This window comes from Bos grunniens, chromosome 6 (genome assembly GCF_055505025.1).
Source record: "Bos grunniens cultivar Pamir isolate PY7600 chromosome 6, Bosgru_T2T1.0, whole genome shotgun sequence".
Lineage (NCBI taxonomy): Eukaryota > Metazoa > Chordata > Mammalia > Artiodactyla > Bovidae > Bos > Bos grunniens.
Window position 1 is genome coordinate 57,154,325 of NC_141170.1, and position 26,313 is coordinate 57,180,637.

The window sequence follows — 26,313 nt, forward strand, 5'->3', positions numbered from 1 at the left end:
TCAAATGAAAAAATAAATAAGGAGGTAGATTGGAATATACATGTACTCCTGGCAAAAAGTTTATTGATACACCATGAAATGAACTTACCTGTGACATGTGATGTGGGATATAATCCTTTCTAGAACCCTGAGCCTATGTGGCCACCTTATCTAAAAGTATTTTGAAGTTCTTGGTATTTTTTACTTGTTAGTGGTTGAAACTATTCCTTATTTTTCATTTAGTTTTTTTTTTTTCTTTCACAGCATTAAGGAACTTTTTTTCAAAATAAATATTTCCATTCCAAGGAAGATGAAAAATGTTTGATTACCTTGTTTTCACCTTATACTCTGCAGCTACCAAAAGTTGAGGCATACCTTGAGTTCTTAGCCACAGTGTATGTTTTGTCTTCTGAAACTTAAGTTCTTTGTAATGTGGCTCCATTGTTTGCATCAACGTTATCAATGCCCAGAAGCACCATCTGAACCCTGATGGCCATTCTTGACTTTCTAACTAAAGAAGCCCCATTTTTTATGGTTATACATTTGTCCCTGGCGTGGGAAGATGCCCTGGGGAAGGAAATGGCAATCCAATCCAGAACTCTTGCCTGGAGAATCCCATGGACAGAGGAGCCTTGTAGGCTGCAGTCCATGGGGTCGCAGAGAGTCGGACACGACTGAGCGACTTCCCTTCCCTTCACTTCATTTGTCATATGTTGATGGCTGCCTTGTCTACACTGACTGATGACTTGTGCACATCAGCTGACAAGCTCTGAAAAGTTATTTTACAGTGACTCAACCTCTGGTAAATGGTCTTATTTCATCAGAGTCACCATCTTGCTCAAAAAGATACTTTCCTGTAATAGTATGTTGACTTTTGCCCTTTTGGTGGAAAGTAAGTGAAAACCGAAACCAGAGGTGCTAATACTAAAGTGAAAGGCACAGGCTTCATACACTTATCAAGCCATTCCAACAAGGGTCAAAGTTGTGTGTCTTCCAAAAGTAATTCAACATTAGCCAAAATTCTATGCTTAGGTCATTTAACTGGTGGTGAATTTATGATAAAATGATGGTAAGCATAAGTTTACCATTTGACCTGCACACATTTAACAGATTCCCAGGAAAAATACAGGTGCTGAGTTCTTATTTGTATTCAGACCCACACACCAACATATAGTTTGAACTCAATAAGTATATATGTATCCTTTTTTAACTTTTGCTTGCTGTTTGGCTTAGCCTCGCTGATGACACCCTCTGGGATAAGATGAGTGATCACACATTTCCTTCTGTCGCTGTAAGTAACTGCAGCCTTGGAGCAGGGTGTGGGAGCCATGACATTTAGGTGTTACATCTTAGACTGTGTGTAATCTTCACCTCATTTCTGCTGGTTAGACTGGAATAGAGTAGTCTTCTAGTCAAAGACAAGAGGCTTTCATTTTCCTCTGCTTAGGGATGTTGCTACATTCTCTACTAGGGTGTTTCCTGGATATGTTCCTAAGTAAGACTAACTGTTCTATAAACCCCTTAAAGGAATCAGAAAGAAAAGCCAGAAACTGAAAAGGGCCATTTTTATGCAGGTGCTTTCTGCAACGTTACATTTGGGGCCATCAGAAACATATTTCTTAGGTGGCCTAACATGTTCTTTGCACATCTGGCCTCTGGGTTCCTTAGGCTGTTCCAAGCAGAGTATTTGCCAGAATGAAAACGACATCTTGCATGCTAGGATACTTTCCAGACAAGTCAGGGCTTTCCGTTTATTTCACTGTAAAATCGTATTCATTGTCTAGGGTGCCCGCAGTGATTTTTATCAAGGATTTCCTTGGCAAAGGTCATGTAAAAGTAATGTTAAAAAAAATTATCATAAAGCTGCCAGTCTCTGATTTCTTAAAAAATTATTTTATTTCATTGGAGGGTATGTTGTGGCTCAGGGTAGATCCTCTCAAAATATTCCAGACTGGCATATCAAATGTTTTGAATTAAAGTTACTCTAGAAAAACCAACCAATCCAAGAAAAACATTCTGACCCTCCTGTGTCTTTAGAAAGCAAGAAATAAATCTTCCATTTGGAAGGTAGCCTCTCTGCTCCAGGAGGTAGAGACATCCTTATCATCAGAGATAGGAAATTTAGGGCCAAGAAGGCTGTTTAAACAAAACTTGTTACTTCCTCACTAATTTACTACCAAAGTTTAAACTTCTCTATCTTGTCAAGTCTATATAAATTTATTGTTTCTTTTTCTAAAAAGCATAAAAGCTGCATGCTTTGGCCACTTATTAGGTTCCATTTCTAGAGACCTCCATATACACTAATTAAATTTAAGGGGTTTTTTCCCACGTTAATCTCTCTTGTGCCAATTTAATTATTAAACCAGCCAAAAGAACTCAAGAAAGAGAGGGTGGGAAATTTCCCCCACCGTGTTAGGTATTATATGAACATGTCATCTGTTGGGCCAGGCAATGCCCTGAAGATTCACATAGAAATTTATTAGGGCCCTTTGGTCAGAGTTATCTTTTGTGAAAAATTCTGCTTAATCTAATTATCTGCCAAGCATCATTCTTTTCTTTTTTTTTTCCTTTTTCCAGTATGTTTCTTATAAACCAAATACAAGTTGTTTTCTTCTCATCAATCCACTGTTATATAACCCGGCTTGATCACTAAGTAGCTAGTCTAGGTGCTGATTCCATTATATTCATTAGATAATTTATGTTATGTAAGATAGAAGGAGATGCTCGATCATAACCATCACTTTGTTCTCCATTTCCTCTGTCATAAAATAAACACACTAACATTTTATTTACTGCCCTAATTAAGAGTAGCCAAGATTACACGGGAGTTTTACGGGCAGCAAAAAACAATCCTCAGAATAATCACACAACAAAGGATTGTAACTTCCCACATGAGAGTCTCCAGTCATTAATAATTTGGTTATTCCTTTTCCACCAAGCTCATATTAATTGTATTTCATCTCTTTATCAAGGGCCTCAGTCCCAAAGAGACCTAGAGATATAGACAGATAAGCAATTATACATCATGCTGCATTATGTAAGTATAAACAAGTATTTAGAGAGTCTGAAAGGTGGAGGTATTCATCTCACCTGGAGGACTCAAAGAACAGAGTCAGAGGGACTTGTCTCAGTTTGTTTATTTGTTCATTGTTCTCAGTATGTAGTCTTAGAGCATGACAGTCGGGAGAATAAAGATACAAGGGAGAAAAGGGAGGAACAGAGACGAGCAAAGTCAGTCTCCCCCACCACCCGACTACCTGGCTCAGGAGTCAGCAAGGATTAGGGAAAGAGAAGTGTTTCAAGTTGAGAGAGGAAAGTTAAGAGAATTCTTTCTTAACTAAATGTTTTTAGCTGTAGTATCAGGGGGTAAATTTGGAGTCTGGGGTAGCCTCAGGAAAGAGTCGAATTGGCTAGACCTGGGGGAAAGGAGCGATCCATAGCAATGAGCACCCATAGAAAAGAGGAGAGCTGGCTAGAGCCTGTCCTCTGGGGGAGGTGATTTTCTTTCTTTCTGTGGGGTCGGAACTAAGAGTAGAGAAGTGTGGGTGGGGGACTGGATTGTGACTTGGCAAAGTAGGAAGGCATGGAGGGAGCGCCTAAGGGCTCTTGATGAGCAGTTGGCTGGGGGCAGGCCGTGAGCAGGGAGCAGATAGCTGAGTGCTCAAATGCATGTCCACGTGGGATGCAGTCTGCAGGAGGTGCAGGCAGATCCCACCTTCTCTGCAGCTCCCTCCCGTACCTGGATCCCCATCTGGTGAAACGCCTGGACCCCTGCCTGTCTCCCCAAACTGCCTGTGCTTCTGACTCTCCCTGATTATAGCAACAGATGCTCCTTTTCCTTCCACCCACAAATAAGACTTTGTAGCATAAGGGAGACAGAGCTCTTATTTTGTTGTACTCTGTGGTCTTTTATCCTTTTTCTGAGTTAGCTTTTCATTTATATATTTTCACTTTCACATGTCACTAAGTTTAAATGTTTAAACATTTCCCCCTTCAGTAGCCAAAAAGAAAACAAAGCAACAGCTAATGTAGTAATAAATTTATTTCTAGCTACAGGAGATAAGCTCCAATGCAATATGGCCATAAAGTATGGCTCCTAGGCTTAAGGGAGAAGCAATAAACTTTCATAAATAAAGGAATTTTAAAATACTCCCGGCAGTATAAATAAGGGTCAAATGCAACGTGTAACTGGCAGCACATAGCCGACGACAGATCTGCTTACAAAAGGAAACTGTAAACTAAAATAAGAAAATGTTTGCAGCTTTTCTGTGGTTGTTACCTTGCACCCGAGGTGGGCTGACTAAAGAATTCACTGTGTGAAGATGTTGACTCACCTTCTGAATTGTGACCTCTAGCACATCTCCTGACACCTTTTGATTTCGCTGAAGATCTGCGATAATCACCCAGCAAACCCAGGGGTCCTGACGCCACAAATAAGTTCTCAGCACATCTTATGGTGTTAGAGAACACCCTGGAAGGAGGGAAGTTTGGGCGCCCAGGACTGTGGCCCTCAGGCTGGTTCATGAGGGAGCTTGCACAACTCGGGAGTTCACTTGCCTTCCAGTCTCACTTTGCAGCTAGTCTGTAAGGAAATTGGAAGCCCTCTTTAGGTGCATCTCAGGCTTCATTTGCCTTTTCAGATCAGGAGGGACATGGGCAAAAGCTTAAAAAAACACACACAGAGTGGCGTATGGATGGATGGATAAGTAGGAAGATAGGCAGGCAGACAAATAGATTCACAAATACACACCTGCATTTTAGTGGGCAGTGCCTTGGTTTGAAAGATGGTTGAAGTAATAGGGATTATTCTTTAGAAAATTAAAGAGCATGAAAGAGAAGTCTGACACCTCTTTCTGTCAGTCTCTCTCTCTTTCTCTCAAACCAGAAGTGATAATAGAGGGGAAATGGACTGCTGCAAGTAGGGTGAAATCAGAATTTATCAGTGCTCTCATTCCATAAACATGACTTTTCCTGAGCATCTGTAGTTGCGGGAGCTGTGTTTGTGGCTGGGAACGAGATAAGACATTGTCTGCTCCTCAAGGATCTGGAGGTCTTGGTAGCGTAGACAGACTTAGTAGCAGGGAGTGCATCTGGGAGGGTTTGAGAAGGTAAGCTTGGTTTAAGAGACAGTGGGATATGCTCAGGAGAAAAGAGTGGTCCAGAGAGGGGATAAAGGAGTCAAGATTGTAAAGAGAAAAGCCAACGAAAGTTAGTTGGGCTTAGGTTTTGGACTTTATCATGTAAGTAGTAGCAAGCTATTGAAAAATTTGAGAGCAGAAAGAGGCATGATTTGTGTTTCAAGCTTGTTTTGTGAAGAGAAGTCTCTGTTGGCGGTAAAGACAAGATGAGAGACAGATGATGAGGGCTCGGGGGAGACAACAGAGGGAATGGTCTGGGGATTCCATTTATAATTCGCTAGGCCTGGTACTGTTGGTTTTGTTTTTGCTGGATAATGTAGAGAAAGACAAGCTGGCACAGAAATTTAACTCTCAGTTGGGTTTCACCATTTAGTAGCCGTGTGTTTGGGGGCAAGGAACTTTGAAGTCTCACGCTTATCATCTGCAGAATGGGGCAGTAGTTATACTTCCTGCATAGGTGTGTAATAAGTGTTAACTGAAGTGTTGTATCTATGTGTGTGCCCTTGGAATCATGACTGGTGTGTGGTACATGCTAAATATTGTCTTATTTTCATTTTTTATCAGTGCATTAATTTGCTTGGTTGTTCATTTCTATGGGAGTTTGCTTCTAAGACAATCCAGAGTAAGAGTAATCAACTATGGATAGTCATTGGTAAATTTTGCTTGCATAATTTTACTGACTTTTTTTCTTTTTTTTGCCTCATTTTCTTAAATTCTCTTGGGCCAAAAATTTCCAGCAGGAAATAGGAGGGTGAGGTCTGTAAATTAAAACAGCTCTTTCCCCTCTGATGTAAAGTGTGAACAGAGAATTTTGCAAAGAATGCTGCTATATGGTGGTCCTTCATGTCACTGTGTATAACAAGGAACAGGGGAAGTGTTAAACAAAGTCCCAGTGTTGGGAGGATTGGGCAGTCTTACTTCATAGTACAGCACAGTTCTATTATTTTGATAAACAGATTCTGAAATTCCAGAGTGTGAACAACATTTGAAATACGAATGCAAAACCACCTTCAAAAATCCGCAACATAAAATTTTAATTACCTCTGCCTTTGCTTCCCTCTTTGTGAAGATAACTCAGATAACTGTACCACAGTCTTAAATTGGAACAATAATTATATCTCCCATGAGTATAACAAAAATTATTCTATAAGTATTGTTTTTACTATAGGTATATTTTATTCTATAAATATGGATTTGTTAAATTTATTATATAAATAACTACAGACTCCGTTACCATAGCACTCAGAACAAAACTCTAATAGGAAGGCAGTTTTTTCTTACACCTCCTTGTGCAGAGCGTGTGTCCTGTTTCTTCGTATTGTCAGGGCTTGGGACTGCCCTGGTGATCCAGTGGTTAAGACTCCACGCTTCCAATGCATGGGACGTGGGTTTGAACCCTAACCAGGGAATTAAGATCCACATGCGACAGGGCAATAAACAAATAAATAAATAATTGTTTAAAAATAATAATAATCATATTTAGAGCTCTATTGAAATAAGCTGTCCCTATTAGGTTATAGGAAGAGTACAGGATTTGGAAAGAAATACGAAGTATCTTAAAACTTTTTGCCTTTGAAGAGCTGGGAAAGCAGTAATTCTTAACAGAGGGAGAGAGATACAATCCCTCTGTACGGTTGAGGTGAACAAAGCCTTCCTTGACACTAAAGGTCCTTATTTTGCCTGAAAGTGAACTCTTCACTGATGGAATGGGTTCTTTTATTGGATCTGCCAAGATTACTAGGGCCACATGTCACCCTCCCCAACTGAAATACAACATCATAAAATCATAATTGAAATTACAGATGCCAATTCATGAAGTGGCAAGACATTATAGATACTGCCCTTCCTCTTCTGAGTTACTGGGAATTAATTTCAATAGCATTGAATACCTCTGAAAGAAAACCCATTAATTATTTAAATTATATTCTCCAACTTTTCCTCTTGATTCATTTATTGTTGTTCAGTCGCTCAGTCACGTCTGACTCTTTGCGACCCTATGGACTGCAGCACACCAAGCTTCCCTGTCCATCTCCAGCTCCCGGAGCTTGCTCAAACTCATGTCCATTGAGTCGGTGATGCCATCCAACCATCTCATCTGCTGTCATCCGCTTCTCCTCCTGCCTTCAATCTTTCCCAGCATCAGAGTCTTTTCTAATGAGTAGGCATCAAGTGGCCAAAGTATTGGCACTTCAGCTACAGCGTCGGTCCTTGATTCATAGCTAAGCACTTTTAACTAGTTCAGTGTTGTTGTGATTTAAGAAGATACTGTACTGAAAATATTTTCACAAGATTTTGATTATGTGGTTGGAATAATGAGCAAAGATGGCAGGGGAATGGATGACGTATAATCTGATCCCAACCCTGGGAGGAACAGGGTATGACTTACTGTTCCATCAGAAAAAGAAAAAGTCACTTACTTTTTCTGATAATGTTTGTCCAATATTCTCTGATGGGGCTTTTGTGAGAATGGAGATATGTAAAAGCAATTTGAAACATAAAAAGCACTAAAAATAACTAAGTGTAGTTGCTGAACAACCTTAAGACGTCTTGAAAGAACAAATGGGAGTAAGTGTTGAGGGCATTTCTTGTTTAATTTTACAGGGAACACGGGAAACTCTCAGTCGTCACTGCACTACTCTGGGTGATGCTCTTCGGAAGGAGAATGACTTTGCTCTTATAATTGATGGGAAAACCCTCAAATATGCCTTAACTTTTGGAGTGAGGCAGTATTTCCTGGACTTAGCTTTGTCGTGCAAAGCTGTTATTTGCTGCAGGTAAGTTCTCTGGGATTTGTCAGATTTCAGTAAAGAGCAGCTGGATCCTGAGCTCTTGATTTTTAACGTTCCTTGAAGTTATTTTATCTCGAACTTGTAGATGTCAGTTATTTGTTAATTCATTCATTCAGGTCTCAGGGTTCACAAACTGGGATAGCTTTGAGAACATTGTGACCAAGCCAATGGACAGGTCTATTCTCAGGATTGTCTGGCAGAAATCCCTCATTGACCAGAAATGGTGAGGCTCGTTCATTGACTTTGACATGGAGCTGTGAGAGAATGGATTTAGCTAAGGTGCTATTTTGAAAGTGAGTCCTGATTGGAAGCCCATCATTGATGATAATTGTTCATAATTTGAATCAGCAGGTTTCTTGCCATTCTATGTTTAAGACTATTTATCTGCATTTCTGTCTGGGGTTGTCTCTCTAAAGTTTCTATTTTCTACACTTATATCTTTGATTCTGTGAGTTAGACTTATTTGTGGGGAAATCATGGTGGGAGGCACTAACTGAATCATTTTCCAAATAGCCAAGCATTTTTCTGAAGGCTATTTATTGACCGTACAATCTTCTGCCCTCTAATTTGTAATATTGCGTATATCCTAAGTTAAAGTCTGTTTTGAGTTATCAAGGCCTACTCCATAGAATTGTGCTTCTGTGAACTGTTCAGCTCCAGTGCTTCCTGAACTTCTTGGCAAAGAACCTCTCTCATGTCTTTGAAAAGTGTAAAGTAAATCTATGCCCACGTGCAGTCTCTTCCCTTCTGGTTACCGTGAAACGCAAAGATTTTCCTCTTTGCGACCCACTTGCTGAGTTTAACCAGCTGGTCAGACTAGGTCTAGGGTAGCAGTTTCTCAAATTGCTTTCTTTTAATGGAAGGTGAAATGTTTGCAAGACTTCTAAAGAATTTCTCAGAATCTGTGCTTTTAACATTATCTTGAAAACTGTACTATTGGCCTTTCTTTTTCTTTTAAAATATATTTATTAATAAAAGAATCTTCTGCTTTTAAACTTTTCTTTTTGGTCCAGGCTTTACTTGTTTCTTTATTTAAATATCCTATATATGATATTGTCACCAAACTTACAAGCCATGCCTTATGGATATTTCCTAAATTTCAGTGGGTATTTTTTTTTGTGAAATATAGTTTAACTCATACTTAATACATTTCCCTGGTAAGTATCATTTCAGCCTATAAAATTATACTCAGAGCATTAAGAGTTGCTTATTATTCCTGTTGTTATGCTCAGTTGCTCAGTCATGTCCAACTCTGCGACCCCATGGCCCACCAGGCTCCTCTGTCCATGGAATTTTCCAGGCAAGAATACTGGAGCAAGTTGCCATTTCCTCCTCCAGGGGTTCTTCCCAGCCAAGGGATCAAACCCGAGTCTCCCTAGTCTCCTGCATTGACAGGCAGATTCTTTACCATTTAGCCACCTGGGAAGCCTTTATTATTCCTAGGAATCTAATTATATCAGTCATTTAATTTTTCTTGTCTATGGCATGTATTAATAAATACTATTTATTACTCTAAAGCTTTTAGGCAATATTGTATTAGATATTTAATATTAGTAATAATCAGATTCAGCTTGAGTGAGTGAAGTTGCTCAGTCGTGTCCGACTCTTTGCAACCCCGTGAACTGTAGCCCACCAGGCTCCTCCGTCCATGGGATTCTCCAGGCAAGAATATTGGAGTGGGTTGCCATTTTCTTCTCCAGGTGATCTTCCCGACCCAGGGATCGAACCCAGGTCACCTGCATTGCAGGCAGACACTTTAACCTCTGAGCCACCAGGGAAGCAGATTCAGCTTAACCATGAAGAAAAAATATAGAAATTATTTTATCTTGCCTGTCTCATTTTAAAAGCATGAGGATACTCATGATTTCTTAAATCTGCTTTTCCAGGGACTTTCTTGGTTCCTTGCCAATCTCTTGACCAAGTCTCAGTAATGTTCAACTCTGACACTCTCCCATCAGGATAATTTTGTTCCAGACTTGGTTGTTTAATCACTTTCATTAACCGGATCACAAGGATCAACAAAAGATTGCTCAAAAACACATTAAGTGATGTGGCTGTTGGCTCCTGTTCAGAAACAGAACTCAGAGCTGTTCAGATAACAGGACCAGTCCCCTTGAGCCAGCATTCATTCTGTGCCTGCTGTGTGCTGGGCGAGGATGCTGCACACACAAGGATGCATAAGACATCCTGCCTGCTCTCCTCTGTGTTTGTGTCTGCCTCTTGTTTTAAACAGACTCACAATCGGTTTGAAAGATGTGGGAGGCCAGTTTCATCGCAGCTGAGCCTCATTCCTAGAGTATTGCTTAACTCGGCACCTCCCACCATTCTTCAAAAAGTCGAACCACAAAATTAAACAATAGCAGAGGGAGAGAAAAACTAGAAAGCAGAATCAAGGGAGAAAAAAAAAATATGTTCCGTGCTTGTGAAATTCCCTCCTGAGATCCTTGTTCTGAAAGCCCACAAGTCTCAGGGACCTCAGGGCCCCTCCAGGTCCCAGGCCCCCTGGGAGGGACTCGCACTCTGATTGACCGTGCAGCTCAGCTCTGACACTGAACTTATAAAGATGTGTGTGTGGCCCCTTCCTCCCTCCGTCCTGTTTTATGCATGTAGGAGAACTGTGAAGGTCCCTATGCAGACACTAAGAGTTTTATGTAGAGTTTTAGGGGACTTTTTAAAAGTAAAATCGCTTTGGTCTGCTTTTTTCTTCTCATTACCATTGTATTCTGTCTTTTCCCATAAGGACTGTGGTTCAGCTTCCCGTCTGGCTTTGGGAATTCGTCTAAGCCCATAATTATCAATACATCAGTGCCACTGCCCGATCTATGTCTGTGCACCTTCTTGGCCTGGTGCCTCTTGGCATTTAAACTATGGGCACAGACCATCTTCTTGTTATTTCACTTACTGACCTTGAAGCATCCTTTCCATGATGATTCCTCGCTGGGAGAAGTAGTAAGTGGGCAGTTCTATAGATCCTTCTTTGAAATTGAATGCATGCATTCTGGCTCCTGGTTTCTCAGATGATTGTAATCTCCTTGCCTCAGGAAATTCTCTATTTCACTCCATTATAAGAAACCCTCCACATAAATACCGAATATTATTTCAAAATACAGTGGGCCACTGTTTCCCAAATTCATTTACGTTCATGATGGCTTTCTGGGTTTTCCCCTTAAACTACTTTACAGTTTAGTTCTTGTCATTCCACAGGTGAAGATAATTCAGAATCTGCTCTTCCTCTGCCATCTTCTCTTTGCTAGAGTGGAATAGGGGGAAAGCCTCCCTTAATGGATAATGAGGCTCTGGCCATTAGTTCCATCTTCAGGATTACATCAGCCACTTTCTTCCCTGACATTATCAGCATGAAGGACAGGAGGCAGTTTTTAGTGTTTGCCTAATTGACACAGTTATAAAGATGAGCATTTTCCCTGAAGAGTCTACAGCTGAATTGAAAGAAACAGTTGTTCTCTGTCAGCTGTCATTACATCTCTTACCATCATTTTCTAAAGGGAATACTCAGAGACAGGAATAATCCCCTGGCCCCCAAATTATTCAGGGCTTTGGAGTCCTGGTTTTGGTTTACAGAATGAAGTTGCATGTTCTACATCAGATAATTTTTTCAATTATGGAAAACCCAAGAAGTACAATAAAATCTGTTTTTTTCAGTCTTCCAAGTACTGTATTTTCGTAGATGCCACAAGCAGTTTTTGCTTTTATCTCTGTGTAAATTTACCCATATAACCTGAGTAGTTCAATAGCAAATGTCCATCTTATGCTAAGGTAAGTTTTCCTGGTTATAAACTACTCCTCTTGTGGTCCTTCCCTTCTGTTCCCTTCTTGAAGTACATTGATTTTTTTTTCCATTCAGTGTGATCACAGATACTTTTGAAGAACAAAGGAAAGGTCTGTACCAATCTTGCACAAACATGTAAAATTGAATTTGCCATGTTAGAGATTTCACAGGCTCCCTGGAACTCCTTGGACAGGTAGAGGGAAAAAGCCTGCTCCAAGACTCATGGAGATGTGTGTACACAGCTAAAAGCAAGAGGTATTCTGCAAACTAACTGTACCAGGTAATAATTTCTCATCTCAGTGACCAATATTTTATGCCCTAAGGTCTTAGAGCTTGTATAGTTGGGGATTCATGAAATACTTGTTCCAACTTTACCTCTCTGGCACTTTGGATACCTGATGGAACCTCTCTCTGGTTTTGTAACTTGTAAAATGGAGAGGTTGCCATATAGCAGTGAAGTCTTCCAGGGAGCCTAGATGTCTGCAGCAGTTAAGATTGGAGCTTCTCTGGCATAGAAAGGTGTGAAGCCCATGCACACATGCACCCTTCCTGGATCAGCTCCTTCCAATGTGAAAGCCACTGAGCCAGGTGACTTCTCGCCCTGTCAGACTTTGGATGAACCCTACCTCTGTTGGCCACTTCTATGCTAGGAAGAATCTGTCTCCTGCTTGGAACTGCCTAATTCAGGGAAGCATCTGGTCAACCTCTTTTAATATCCCCTCCAGAAGAGGGTGGGAACGTTGCAGTGGAGTTATTGCTGTGTGTTAAATGGCATGTGGTTTCTGAGATCCTCGTCAGTTCACATAAGGCAGCCTTTCAAAGAATCTTACATTTTTTCTGCAGTTGTCAGTTTAGTTTAAACATATTTTGAAACTTATGTTCTGTGACAGTTGGTTGAAAATTGGCCTAGAGCCTCCAAGCTTTTAGACTGTCCAGTAATCACCGTTCTCCTACATAATTTATGTACTCATGTCTTCTGAGAAGCAGAAGTTAAATTGAAGTAAGCATTTTTCCCTACTTGCAACATCTCTAATCAAAGTTTAACCCCCTTTTAGGCCATTTTCCCCATAGTGCATAAAAAAACACTTGACTTCAGTGCGTGTCGTCGCTCGGGAGTGGCATTCCAGGCAAAACCTTTCGCCTTAGTCTGATCGAGGGGCCCTCCAAGAAGAGGTCTAAAGGGACACCTTGGATACTCTTTGTCATTGCCTGAGTGTGTGAAGTAAAGGGTCAAGACAGATCTGCTTCTCAAATCTTTGGGGATTGTCTTAAACTTTAAGGATTTCTCTAAATAAATGTTCTACTTAAAGGGTAGCCATAAAGCACAAATGAAGCTACTAAATGCTCAACAGACATCCCTTTAAAGAAAGAAGTTGGTGAACACGTTGAATGCCAAGCAGATGTCTGGCTTTGAGAAGACTTACAAATTCTTAATGAATGTCAACCCTATATTTGCTTCCAAGGAAATGTGAATAAATGTTGGAAATGTTGAGAGAATATTTCTTTCATACATGGCTAAAAGAGGACACACTGAATAAATTTTATAACTTTATAACTGCATATATTTTGCTTTAATATCATAATATTATCATAATATTATCATCTCATTTGCTTTTCTACCTCTACTGAGTAATGTTAAAGGAACTACATGGCCATATTACAACCTGGTAGCCAATTATAATGTACGGCATCAGAGAAGTCCATGTTAGGTGGTAAAATATCTAAAAATTTACGAGAAATCTAAATGCTGTAGCATCCCACTGTAATACAGCATTTTATAGTTTTAGATGTGACTCAATTTACTCAAACCACCAACACCAATATACATACATAAAGTGAAAGTGAAGTCGCTCAGTCATGTCCAATTCTTTGTGACCCCATGGACTGTAGCCTATCAGGCTCCTCCATCCATAGGATTTTCCAGGCAATTCCAGGAGTGAATTGCCATTTCCTTCTCCAGGGGATCTTCCTGACCCAAGAATCAAACCCTGGTCTCCCACATTGCAGGCAGACGCTTTACCATTTGAGCCACCAGGGAAGCCTACATACATAAACACACAGAACCACAGGTTGTATAATTCTGATAAAACAGAGTTAGACTGTCCTGGAAGGTGCATCAAGCATAAGTGTAAAGTTCAGTGCATTTTTACAAAGTGAACATACTCCCGTGTCAATAACCCAAACATAACCCACACCCCAGATGACCTTTCGTGCTACCTTTATTTTATTAGCCTCCCAAGGATAACTGCTATCTTGATTTCTGTCACCATCCCTCCTAAGTTATATCTTACTCATTTCAGTCTCTCTGTTTTGTATCTTGTTTACTAGGAATAAATGTATCTCTTCCATAACTATATTCAAATTCTTTTTTCTGTTGAGCAGTTTGAAGTACAGAGCTCTGAGGCCTTCCACTAAAGGCCTCCCTAAAGCTTTACATCAGTCAATAAATCAGTACTCTCATGTGTTCTTCAGTCAAATACAGATCCACCAAAGAGATGACTTGCAGTCCTCCTTCAGTTCTACCTTGAGAGAATGAAAGGATTTCATTTTCCAGTTTACGAAGGACATGATATATGGAACCTACGGCATTTCTCTGTTCTGTCAAACTAGTGATCGCACCATGTGGGGCAGAGTTAGTTTGATTTAACTGGTTGTCCTTGAACCCTTGATGGATTCTAGTGATTACCTTCTTAGTAATAAGTGGACCCCAGGAGTTGGTGATGGACAGGGAGGCCTGGCATGCTGCAGTTCATGGGGTCGCAAAGAGTCGGACATGACTGAGCAACCGAACTGAACTGAACTGAATAAGCCATGTGAGTGAGCCCCATTTAGGGCAAATTAAAGGTTTGGTGTTTCGAGCCAGACTAGGGTTCCAGGAGCCAAGATCAGGTAGAATAGTAAGTAGGTCGTGGCAGTCTAGAAGCTGTGGGGCATGGAGTGACGATAAAAGAGAAACAGCATCCTACTTCAAAACAAAAGGCATGTTGCCAAGAGAGCAGTGCGAGAAGAAAGACGTGAACGTACAACAACGGACTTTTTACTGAAGCATGAAAGACGAGATGGTTCCAGGTAGCATTTTCCAGAAGGGAATATTTTATGGAGCAAAAGTGGGCAAACTGTTTCTGTAAAGAGCCAGATGGTATTTTAGGCTTTGCTGGCCATGCAATCTCTGTCACAGCCACTTAACTCTGACGTTGTAGCTTGGGAGGAACTCTAAATAATATGTAAATGAATGGGTATGACTATGTTCTCTCAAGAGTTTAAGCAAAAATAGGATGCTGCCTGGATTTGACCCTGGGACCATAGTCAGCCAGCTCTTTAGGGGGTGTCTGTGGCTCATAAATGAACAGTAGAGGGAGTTGATTCTGACACAAATTTTCCCGTAATTTTGATGGAATTCACCCCCGACTCCCTAGTCTGTAATTTATAGGCTCTTTCTTTTCTTGAAAGCTGAGACGTTGCCCATCTCTCCTCACCTGGCTTGTTTCCCTTCCTCCCCGATTCCTCAAAAATGACTGGTGTTCTTTCTGTGGTGACAGCTGCACCACATTCTGTGGTGACAGTCTGGCATCTCCATTCAATCTTTCCATGTGTTTGGATTCAAGCAAACCCCTTAAAAACCGGGTATGTCCTGACGTCAGTCTGTTTCAAAATGAAGTGTAAATGACAAGAGATGTATGAAGAACCCAGGACTGGGACTTCCCTCGTGGTACATTGGTTAAGAATCTGCCTGCCAATGCACGGGACACAGGTCCAATGCCTGGCCTGGGAAGATTTCACACGCCACAGAGCAACTAAGCCTATGTGTGGCGACTGCTGAAGCCTGCACGCCCTTGAGCCCGTGCTCTGCAACTGGAGAGCAGTCCATACTCCCTGCAACTAGGAAAAAACTGCACGCTGCAACGAAGGCACAGCACAGCTAAAAACGTGAAGAAATGAAAGAACCCAGGACCACAAACGTGGATCCTGCTCTGTCACCTCAGGGCCTTCCCTCTATTTTAAGGAAAACTGCCAGAAAGGTGCTGAAAGGAAACAGCAACAAAGGAATCAGGCTGAATTCCTTCCCACCTTCTCCCTAAGCTGGAAGCATCATAGAGTCTTGAACTGAAGGAAATTCTTCTTGGATCTTTATATATTACTTTAGTGTTTGCCTGACATTCCCAGTCACTTTTCACTCCTCTTTACACAAGCATTCTCATTTAGTATGCTCCTATCTATCTGTGATACTTATTTGTGTATCTGTGTAACTATGAAAAATATATAATATTGTTATATGTGATTTGAATCGAAGAATAGACACTTATTTATAATGACATCCCAGCATAAATTTTTTACCTTTTCTATTTTTCTACATGTTTCCAAGACTTTTTCATTTACCATGTGTAGAACAAGTTTATTTTTTTGCAGCACTACTAACTATTGCTCTAATGTATATACACCATTTTATCTTGTCCCGTAGTGATCACCACATGGGTTGTCCCAAAATCTTTGCTAACATGGAAAGTGCTGAAATGAATACCCAGTGTATGAACCCAACACAGTAGGATATATCTTAATACCTAGCAATGGGAATCCCAGGGACGGGGGAGCCTGGTGGGCTGCCGTCTATGAGGTCGCACAGAGTCGGACACGACTGAAGTGAGTTAGCAGCAGCAGCAATGGGAATGCTTGGCTCTGATATCAGTTGAGTCAGAATTGTCTCATTGCTCCAAAACAGCTGAACTAGCGTGTACTCCCAGTCCATGGAGATAGGCTGCTATTTCCCTACCTTAACACCCACACTTGGCATTCCTTATTTTATAACTTTGCCAATTTGATGTTTGAAAAGTAGCACTTTGTCTCAATTTTTGTTTCTGTGATTGCTAGGGAGACTGAGTAGTTCTTTATTTAACCATTTACCTCTCTGGATTTCTGCTTTTGAAGTGCATTCATTCTTCCTTTTTTTCTGTCATTCATTCAAGGAATGTTTTCAAAGAACCCATTATGTGCCAGACACCTTTATATGTGCTATAAACAGAGCAGTGAATGACAGAAGAAAAAAAATGCTCCCTGCCTTTACTCAATAAAATAAATACACACATGCATATTCAAAAGGCAATAACTACTGTGTGTCTGTGAATGGTAATGATTTATTATATATTAGACATAAAGTCAGTGATTCTACTTGCTGTGAAGAAAAGTAACACATTGAAAAAGGTTGTGTGTTTGTCACTCAGTCGTGTTCGACTCTTTGCAACCCCATGGACTGTAGCCCGCCAGGCTACTCTGTCCATGGAAATGTCCAGGCAAAAATACTAGAGTGGGTTGCTATTTCCTTCTCCAATTGAAGAAGGTTTTTTATTGTGTTTCCTATATTTCTTTCTGCTTTCGTATAAGAATTATTTGTGTGTTCTGGATATTGATTCTTTGTTGAGTCTAGACATGGCAGATATCTTCTAATCTGGCTCCCTCTTCTTCTGTCTGTGGTACTCTTCCTTGAGCATAAATAATTGACCCCGAGACAGTCAAATTCCATTAGCGCTTCCCTTTATGATTTGTTGTTTGAGATAGTAAGAACTTCCCAATTACAAAGATATTCTCCTACATTTCCTTCTGTTAACTTGACACATTTATGTTTTTTGCATAGGTCTTTAAGCTTATTTTTAATGTATATTTGTGGTGTGAATGAGAAGGGATCCAATATTATTCATTTCTACATAGGAAGCAAATTCTCCCAATGCCCAGTACTGAACAGTCTTGGGTTCAGTCCCAACACCAAACAGTCCATCCTTTTCCTTCTATTTATAGTGCCATATGATCTGAAACTCAAGCTCTGAAGCCAAACTTTCCAGGGTTCAAGTTCGGACTCCACCTCTTATTAGCTAAATAACACACTGCTTAACTTCTCCAGTTCAGTTTTCTGTATCTTTGAAATAGAGATAAAGAGGGAGAGGATATATGTATACATATAGCTGATTCACTTTGTACACAGCAGGAACGAACACAACATTGTAAAGCAATCAAACTCCAATAAAATAAATAAAAACAAAATAGAGTTAAAATAATTGTTCTTATAGATTTATGAGGAATAAATAGGTTAATATATATACTTGGTGCATTGGTATCTATTATTAAAATTGTTTCTCTTAGAAATCATATCAAATTTACTTTCACATCATTTCTGATAAGAATATAAAGATTTTTCTCTGAGTAGTATGGACTCTTCTGTGCCCTAAATTCTATACTAATATTAAAATTGCTAACCTGGATTTATTTTGTTTTATATGGCCTTGTCTTTTTTTCCCTCTAAATCCTCTATCTTTCTATATAATGTAGTGTCTAAGGATGCTGTCCTGTCTAAATTTACACTGCTTGGTGCTTAAAATTCTCCAAGCCAGGCTTCAGCAATATATGAACCGTGAACATCCAGATGTTCAAGCTGGTTTAAGAAAAGGCAGAGGAACCAGAGATCAAATTGCCAACATCCGCTGGATCATAGAAAAAGCAAGAGAGTTCCAGAAAAATATCTATTTCTGCTGTATTGACTATGCCAAAGCCTTTGTGTGGATCACAATAAACTGTGGAAAATTCTGAAAGAGATGGGAATACCAGACCATCTGATCTGCCTCTTGAGAAACCTGTATGCAGGTCAGGAAGCAACAGTTAGAATTGGACATGGAACACCAGACTGGTTCCAAATAGGAAAAGGAGTGCGTCAAGGCTGTATATTGTCACCCTGCTTATTTAACTTATATGCAGAGTACATCATGAGAAATGCTGTGCTGGAAGAAGCACAAACTGGAATCAAGATTGCCGGGAGAAATATCAATCACCTCAGATATGCAGATGACACCACCCTTATGGCAGAAAGTGAAGAGGAACTAAAGAGCCTCTTGATGAAAGTGAAAGAGGAGAGTGAAAAAGTTGGCTTAAAGCTCAACATTCAGAAAACTAAGGTCATGGCATCCAGTCCCATCAGATCAGATCAGATCAGATCAGTCGCTCAGTCGTGTCCGACTCTTTCCGACCCCATGAATCGCAGCACGCCAGGCCTCCCTGTCCATCAACAACTCCGGGAGTTCACTCAGACTCACGTCCATCGAGTCAGTGATGCCATCCAGCCATCTCATCCTCTGTCATCCCCTTCTCCTCCTGCCCCCAATCCCTCCCAGCATCAGAGTCTTTTCCAATGAGTCAACTCTTTGCATGAGGTGGCCAAAGTACTGGAGTTTCAGCTTTAGCATCATTCCTTCCAAAGAAATCCCAGGGCTGATCTCCTTCATGGCAAATAGATGGGGAAACAGTGGCTGACTTTATTTTTCTGGGCTCCAAAATCACTGCAGATGGTGACTGCAGCCATGAAATTAAAAGACGCTTACTCCTTAGAAGGAAAGTTATGACCAACCTAGACAGCATATTCAAAAGCAGAGACATTACTTTGCCAACAAAGATCTGTCTAGTCAAGGCTATGGTTTTCCAGTGGTCATGTGTGAATGTGAGAGTTAAACTATAAAGAAAGCTGAGCGCCAAAGAATTGATGCTTTTGAACTGTGGTGTTGGAGAAGAATCTTGAGAGTCCCTTGGACTGCAAGGAGATCCAACCAGTCCATTCTAAAGGAGATCAGCCATTCATTGGAAAGACTGATGTTGAAGCCGAAATTCCAATACTTTGGCCACCTGATGCAAAGAGCCGACTCATTTGAAAAGACCCTGATGCTGGGAAAAATTGAGGGCAGGAGGAGAAGGGGAGGACAGAGGATGAGATGGTTGGATGGCATCACTGACTCAATGGACATGGGTTTGGGTGGACTCCGGGAGGTGGTGATGGACAAGGAGGCCTAGCGTGCTGCAGTTCATGGGGTCGCAAAGAGTCACACACAACTGAGTGACTGAACTGAACTGAGTGTTGAACTCTGGCTTTACCACTTAGTTGCTATTTTATCTTAAGCTATGTAAATCCCTCTGTGCCTGAGTGCCCTCATTTGTAAACTAGCAATACTAGTAACCTATCTCATATAGTGTTCTTCTGAGAATTGAAAAAATTAAAACAAGTAAAGGGTTCAAAACATAGTGAGCAAATAAATGTTATGTTAGCTGTTATTATGAAGTGTATCTCTTTTAGACACCATATTGCTGAGTCTTTTTATTTTAATAATGGGAGAATCTCTGTCTTTTAACACATTGTTGACTGGGGGATTTTTGTAAAAACTAAACCTGTGGCCAGCAATTAGTTATGTAAGTGAATACTGAAAGCTCTCCAGTCAATAACATTTGGGTAACAAAAGACGTATTAATTGCCATGGCAAATAAAAGGTGAAAAGGTGGTGACCGATTTCCTCTTCTTGGGCTCTAAAATCACTGCAGATGGTGATTACAGCCATGGCATCAGAAGATGATTGCTTCTTGGCAGGAAATCAATAACAATCCTAGACAGTGTATTGAAAAACAGAGACATCACTCTGCCAACAAAGGTCTGTATAGTCAAGGCTATGATCTTCCCAGTGATCATGTACAGTTGTGAGAGCCGGACCATAAAGAAGGCAGAGTGCCAAAGAATTGATGCCTTTGAACTGTGGTGCTGGAGGAGACTCCTGAGAGTCCTTTGGACTTCGACAAGATCCAACCAGTCAAGCTTAAAGGAAATCTTCCCTGAATCTTAGAAGAATCAACAACAACAAAATAAGATATGTTGATACATCTCTGGTCAATAAGTTGTCAATCGGTGAATGTAACCCATTTATACATATTATATTTATTGCCATATTCAGCCTTATTTCTTTAGTCTTATTTTGTGTTTTCCATTTATTATGCTTTTTATTTCTTTATTCTCCCCATAACTTCCACTGTGTGAAACAGTCAGTCACTAAGTTGTTTCTGACTCTTTGTGATCCCGTGGAATGCAGCACACCAGGCTTCCCTGTCCTTCACTATCTCCCAGAATTTGTTCAAATTCATGTCCATTGAGTCAGTGATGCCATCCAACTATCTCATCCTCTGTTGTCCTTGTCTCCTCCTGCCTTCAGTCTTTGCCAGTGGCAATGTCTTTTCCAATGAGTTGGCTCTTTGCATCAGGTGGCCAATGTATTGGAGCTTCAGCTTCAGCATCAGTCCTTCCAGTGAATATTCAGGGTTGATTTCCTTTAGGATTGACTGGTTTGATCTCCTTGCTGTCCAAGGGACTCTCAAGAGTCTTCTCCAGCACCACAGTTCGAAACCATCAATTCTTTGGCACTCAGCATTCTGTATGGTCCAGTTCTCATATCTGTACATGCTGCTGCTGCTGCTGCTAAGTTGCTTCAGTCGTGTCTGACTCTGTGTGACCCCATAGACAGCAGCCCACCAGGCTCCTCTGTCCATGGGATTCTCCAGGCAAGAGTACTGGAGTGGGGTGCCATTTCCTCCTCCAATGCATGAAAGTGAAAAGTGAAAGTGAAGTCACTCAGTCGTGTCCGACTCTTAGCGACCCCATGGACTGCAGCCCACCAGGCTCCTCCATCCATGGGATTTTCCAGGCAAGAGTACTGGAGTGGGGTGCCATTGCCTTCTCCAATCCGTACATGACTACTAGCAAAACCATAGCTTTGACTATATGGACCTTTATCAGCAAAGTGATGTCTCTGCTTTTTAATACTCTGTCTAGGTTTATCATAGCTTTTCTTTCAAGGAACAAGTTTCTTTTAATTTTATGGCTGCAGTCACTGTCTGCAGTGATTTTGGAGCCCAAGAAAATAAAATCTGTCACTGTTTTCACTTTTTCCCCATCTGTTTGCCATCAAGTGATGCAACCAGATGCCATGATGTCAGTTTTTTAAATGTTCAGTTTTAAACCAGTTTTTCACTCTCAGTTTTTCACTCTCCTCTTTCACTCTCATCAAGAGGCTCTTGATTTCCCCTTTGCTTTCTGCTATTAGAGTGATATCTGCATATCTGAGATTGTTTTGATTCTAGCTTGTGAGTCTTCCAGCCTGGCATTTCACATGATATACTCTCCATACAAGTTAAATAAAATTTTCTTTAGCTGATTTGAAAGCTTTACAATCTATATCTATACTGTGCTGATTATCTCTATTGTTCTGATAACCATACTTGTGCTTATTGTCTATATGTATTAAGATGTCTTTCCTTCCCTTCCCTCATAGAGACAAAAACTGAAGATATTAAAGTAATTTTGTGCATGCATCCAGGATTAGTCAGGTTACTTATTTTGTAAGTGATCTACTTTTTCTGTCTAGAGGCTATAGAAATATTTCTTACTCTTAGTTTAACCATAATATGTCTGGTGATAGGAAACTTTTTTTCTTACATTTTGGTGCTATATTAATATAGTCATTTCAGTCTAAGGAGATATATATCTTTCTTTAATTCTTTGAAGTTACTCATCATTCTTTTCATTTGTCCTTTTTTGTTCTCTTCTTGGATTCCCATTATATATGTGTAGTCACCTTTTTTCCTTCATTTAATTTTTCTCACAATCTATCCTTTAATTTCCTGGTATCTTTTGGGAAATTTTTTAATTTACACTTTCAGGTTATATCAGTTTCCTATTGGTTTCTTTATTTTAGCAGTTACATTTTTATGTAACATTTTTAATTGATTCTTCTTTATAACTGCTTATTTCCGTCTCACATGTCCAGCATCCTCCCATATCTTTCCAGGGTTTTTTTCCCCTCATACTTCTTTTAAATTCTTGTTAGGTTTGTTTTTACAAGTTCTGTTTTCGTATAAGTTACTGCATTCCTTTGTGTTCCTGAGCTTCTCCTGTCTTGTAAATATTCCTGTGAGACTACTTTTCCCCATTTGCCCTATGGGGCAGTAATATTCCTTTTGGAGGAAAGATGAAAGCTGGGTCCTAAGTTGAGGCAAATTTGGAAGGGTTCAAATAGGGTTCAGTCTGAGCTTAGGGAATCCTTATTTCACTCCAGTGTCTTTACCCAAGCACTGCTCTTGTTAGAGGCAGCCACATTCTGATGGAATTGCCCTGATGAGGTACCATTCAAGGGTTCTCAGCACATCCATAATATTGGCACCTGTCCCTGCCCTGGCTTCATGCCCTGAGGTTGACCAGAAAGGTATGACTTTCTTCTTCCTAGGCAAGAGTTTAGAACTGTCCTGAGGTTTTAGCTTTAGAACCTTGGAGATAATCCTGAATTTGCCATGTTTTGTTTCTCACATTATTTTGTGGGCTTTGAGTTTCCAGAGATTCTAAGCCTAAGCCAAAGTTCACAGTTGCAAAGAGAGAGGAACTCCTTAGCTCTATCCAGCCCAGTCTCAGCCCTGTCACACTGGTCACCCCAGGCTTGCACAGGGCACCATAGACAGGGTGGAAAGCTTTCCCCACCTGATTGTTCCTCTGTGTCCTCTGGCACACCACTCTTTCTCTCCATCCCATTTATCTGCTGATAGTCATCTGACATTTCCTGTTTCCCCAAAGGACTCTCACAGGTTTTGTGTTGACAGGTAATTGTGACTCTGAAATCTAGTGAATTCCTTTTTTTAATTCATGGCATCATCAGGATTTTATTCCAGTGTCTGTCGATACCATCTGCTACCACATGTTCCATCTTCCACTAGGGCTTTCTGAGAGAAAGTTCCTTGGAGAAACCCATCTACATAGGAGAAAATTAAAAAACAAGGGAGTAGGGAGGTGGAGGAAGGAAAGAAAGACGGGCAAGCTGATTTTAAGTTTAAAGAAGCTCTAGCTTCCCAGGTGGCTCAGTGGTAAAGAATCTGCCTGCAACATAGGAGACGCAGCTCTAGTCCCTGGGTCAGGAAGATCCCCTGGAGAAGGAAACGGCAACCCATTCCAGTATTCTTGCCTGGAGAATCCCATGGATGGAGGAGCCTGGTGGGCTACAGTCCATGGGTTCACAAGAGTTGGACACGACTTAGTGACTAAACAGCAACAACTAAGACGCTTCAGCTCTTCCTTACCTACCCAGAGTCATGGGAAGAGGGAAGAGAATCAGTGCCCACATGGTCTCCAAACAGATCCAGTGAATGGGAGCTGGGGCCATTGGTCTTACCACTCTTGAGAGCAAGGTCACCATCGGGCAGAGCATGAAGGGGGAGAGCAGTCATCCTTCCTGAGTAGATGTGCTTCCCAGTTGAAAGGCCACCAATGCTATCATGTGAGGCTCCTAGACAGAGGTGGCTGGGCCGGTCCTTATTGGAGAAACTACCATCTCCTTGTAGCAAGAGTCCATAGAGAAACCACTGTCTACAGGCTCTTAACGTTTAACTCCTGGGTCAGTAGCTCAATAAAAGTCCTTAAGTTAATATCTCTTAGGGGCAGAAGGAGGGTTCTGAGATCTACTCTCTTTTCCTTTCTTCTCCTTATATTCTTCCATAGAAATTTCACCATGTAGTAAAGGAACTGAGTAAATGGACATTTTGCCAAAAAAGAGAAAATAACCTCGTCCATGATGCCAAGATTACAACTCTTATTCATATTTGACAGTTCACAGTTAGGAGGCAGCCTGTTGTATATTTAGAGTATAGAGGAACTAGGTAATGAATACTGGATTCTTCATGCTTTCTCAAATTGAAGGTTGTAACAACCCTGTGTTGTCCAATAATGGTTACCATTTTTTAGCAAGAAAAGTATTTTTAATTAAGGCATGTATATATGTATATATCTTTTGAGTGATCCAAATTAATATTTTAAGGCATTACTACTGTATTATTTTTTGATTCCTGTTGCTTACAGCAGTCTGCTATATGCTAAGTACAATGTTAGGTCCCAGATAACTGGATAGATGGATGGATGGATGGATTTCTTTTTTTTTAAATGAGCAGTACCACTGTGGGCAAACTGTTCTATGGTATGAATACTATAATAAATATTTCTACTAGGAAGTATCTTCTTTTTAGTGCCTTTTATAAGGTATATTTGCCAGTCAATAGTTCAGTGTGCCTGTACACACATACATACATGCATATGCAAACATATATTACTGTCAATATGATCAGTCATTATTTAAAATATCTGAACCATTGAAACTGAAGTTTACTTATAGCCACATAATTCCACAAAAGAGAAGTTTTACATCTAAAATGCATTACAAAAGGAATTAAAGATACTTTCCTTTTGCGTCCTGTGGCCGGGCTGTCTGTATTTTGTTTCTGTAGACTGAATCCTTGAATTACAAGTTGCCCTTGATGGCTCTGACTTCACAGTGTATCAGCAGATGTTGCTTTTGGAGACTAGGAAAGCACTCACTCATCAGTCATTTGAATAACACGACTTTCTTACCTAGTAATGGGTGAATGTTTCATTATGTACCCTATGCTAAGAATCATTTTTAGGATTTGCTATATAAATGGCTGTTTTCATTCCAGTAATAAATTGATGGCGAATTTCTGGAAGCACTGTAATGGTTATATAATTTTAGTACGTGTAGCCCAAATTATTTTTGCCATGTTTTAACTCCTCCTCAATTCAAAACTTTATAAATGAGCCTACAAATTTTAGTTCGAAGAAGAGTTAAGTTCAGTCTCATAAATTTTTCTCTTAGGTATTTCTCCTTTCGTAATTTCTTTATTAGTCAGCAGAATATGACTCAATGGGGAATAGACTGATATTCGCAAAGAGAAAACTTAGGAAGTTTGTTGCAAAGGAAAGTACAACAGATTCCCCACTAATGATCCTGACCTCTAAATAGTCACCAGGAGCAGCTGTCTAGCTTCCTAAATGCAAAGGCTTTACAAATACAAGGTCATTATACAAAACGCTTCAGGATAACGAAGAAATACTGTATTCCTCCATGTTCTCAATGTGTTTTCCAAATTTACTTTCTGAAAGCAACTTTATAGTAATTTTTAAGTTTATAATATGAGTTTTTAAGTTAATGTATTATTGGCCTAATTTTTAGTGTATATATGAGATTTTTCTAGGTTATTAACCTAAATATACAATACAGTAAGACAAATTATTGTACTTTTAGCTACCTATAAAAAGTCCTTTAAATATTCTTTAATATGTGGGTGTGTATATATACATGCACATATAATCCTTATCCATATTGCATTTGAAAAGGTGATTCATTTAGCTAATCCCGTTAAAAGGGTGCAAAGTGAGGTTCATGTAAGATGGGCCACCATATATACTTTCCAGCTTAAATGGTAAAAATTTCCAGTACTCCAAACTAATGTTCACAGGGCAGTGAGAGTTACTGCATAGCAAGTAAGAAAACTAATGAATAACACATGCAGAAACTGCAGCCAAGATAATATCTGAAGAGCATTCTGCACTCGGTGCACTGCTAGGTTGCATCGCAGAGGACCGCCCTCTGTTTGTGGAGCCACAGGGAAGAAACCTGGACTCCACAGCACGTGCTCCATGTGCAGTCCTTTTCCGCAGAGGCTCTGACTTCTTCCAAAGAAGAAAGAGCAACAGTGGAAGAGAAGAGAACCATAAAAAACTTAAGTACTGATGCGGACCCTTGGGTGGTAAAAATACATCTAGGGTAGAAAACAGAGCACTTTTATGGTGTCTATGAGTTATGCATTGGGTCACTATCGGTATTTATAAAATTTAGGTTTCATATATTCTCAACCTTGAATCCGTGGTTTCTGATAGATATGGGGAAGATTAGCTTGTGTGGTAAGGTTGTTCCAGACTATTCAGAAAACTGTACATGTA

The 26,313-nt window shown here is 40.2% G+C and overlaps 1 protein-coding gene across 10 annotated transcripts in view; it reads left to right on the top strand.

Annotated features, from left to right (window-relative positions):
- The window catches only part of ATP8A1 (ATPase phospholipid transporting 8A1), a 238,832-nt gene that overhangs the window by 149,582 nt on the left and 62,937 nt on the right, over positions 1 to 26,313 (top strand). For all 10 annotated transcript variants that reach the window (XM_086407721.1, XM_086407724.1, XM_086407725.1 and 7 more), the window contains one exon: positions 7,719 to 7,891. In XM_086407721.1, coding sequence (XP_086263847.1) covers positions 7,719 to 7,891 — 173 coding nt within the window. The remainder of the gene's footprint in view (positions 1 to 7,718; positions 7,892 to 26,313) is intronic.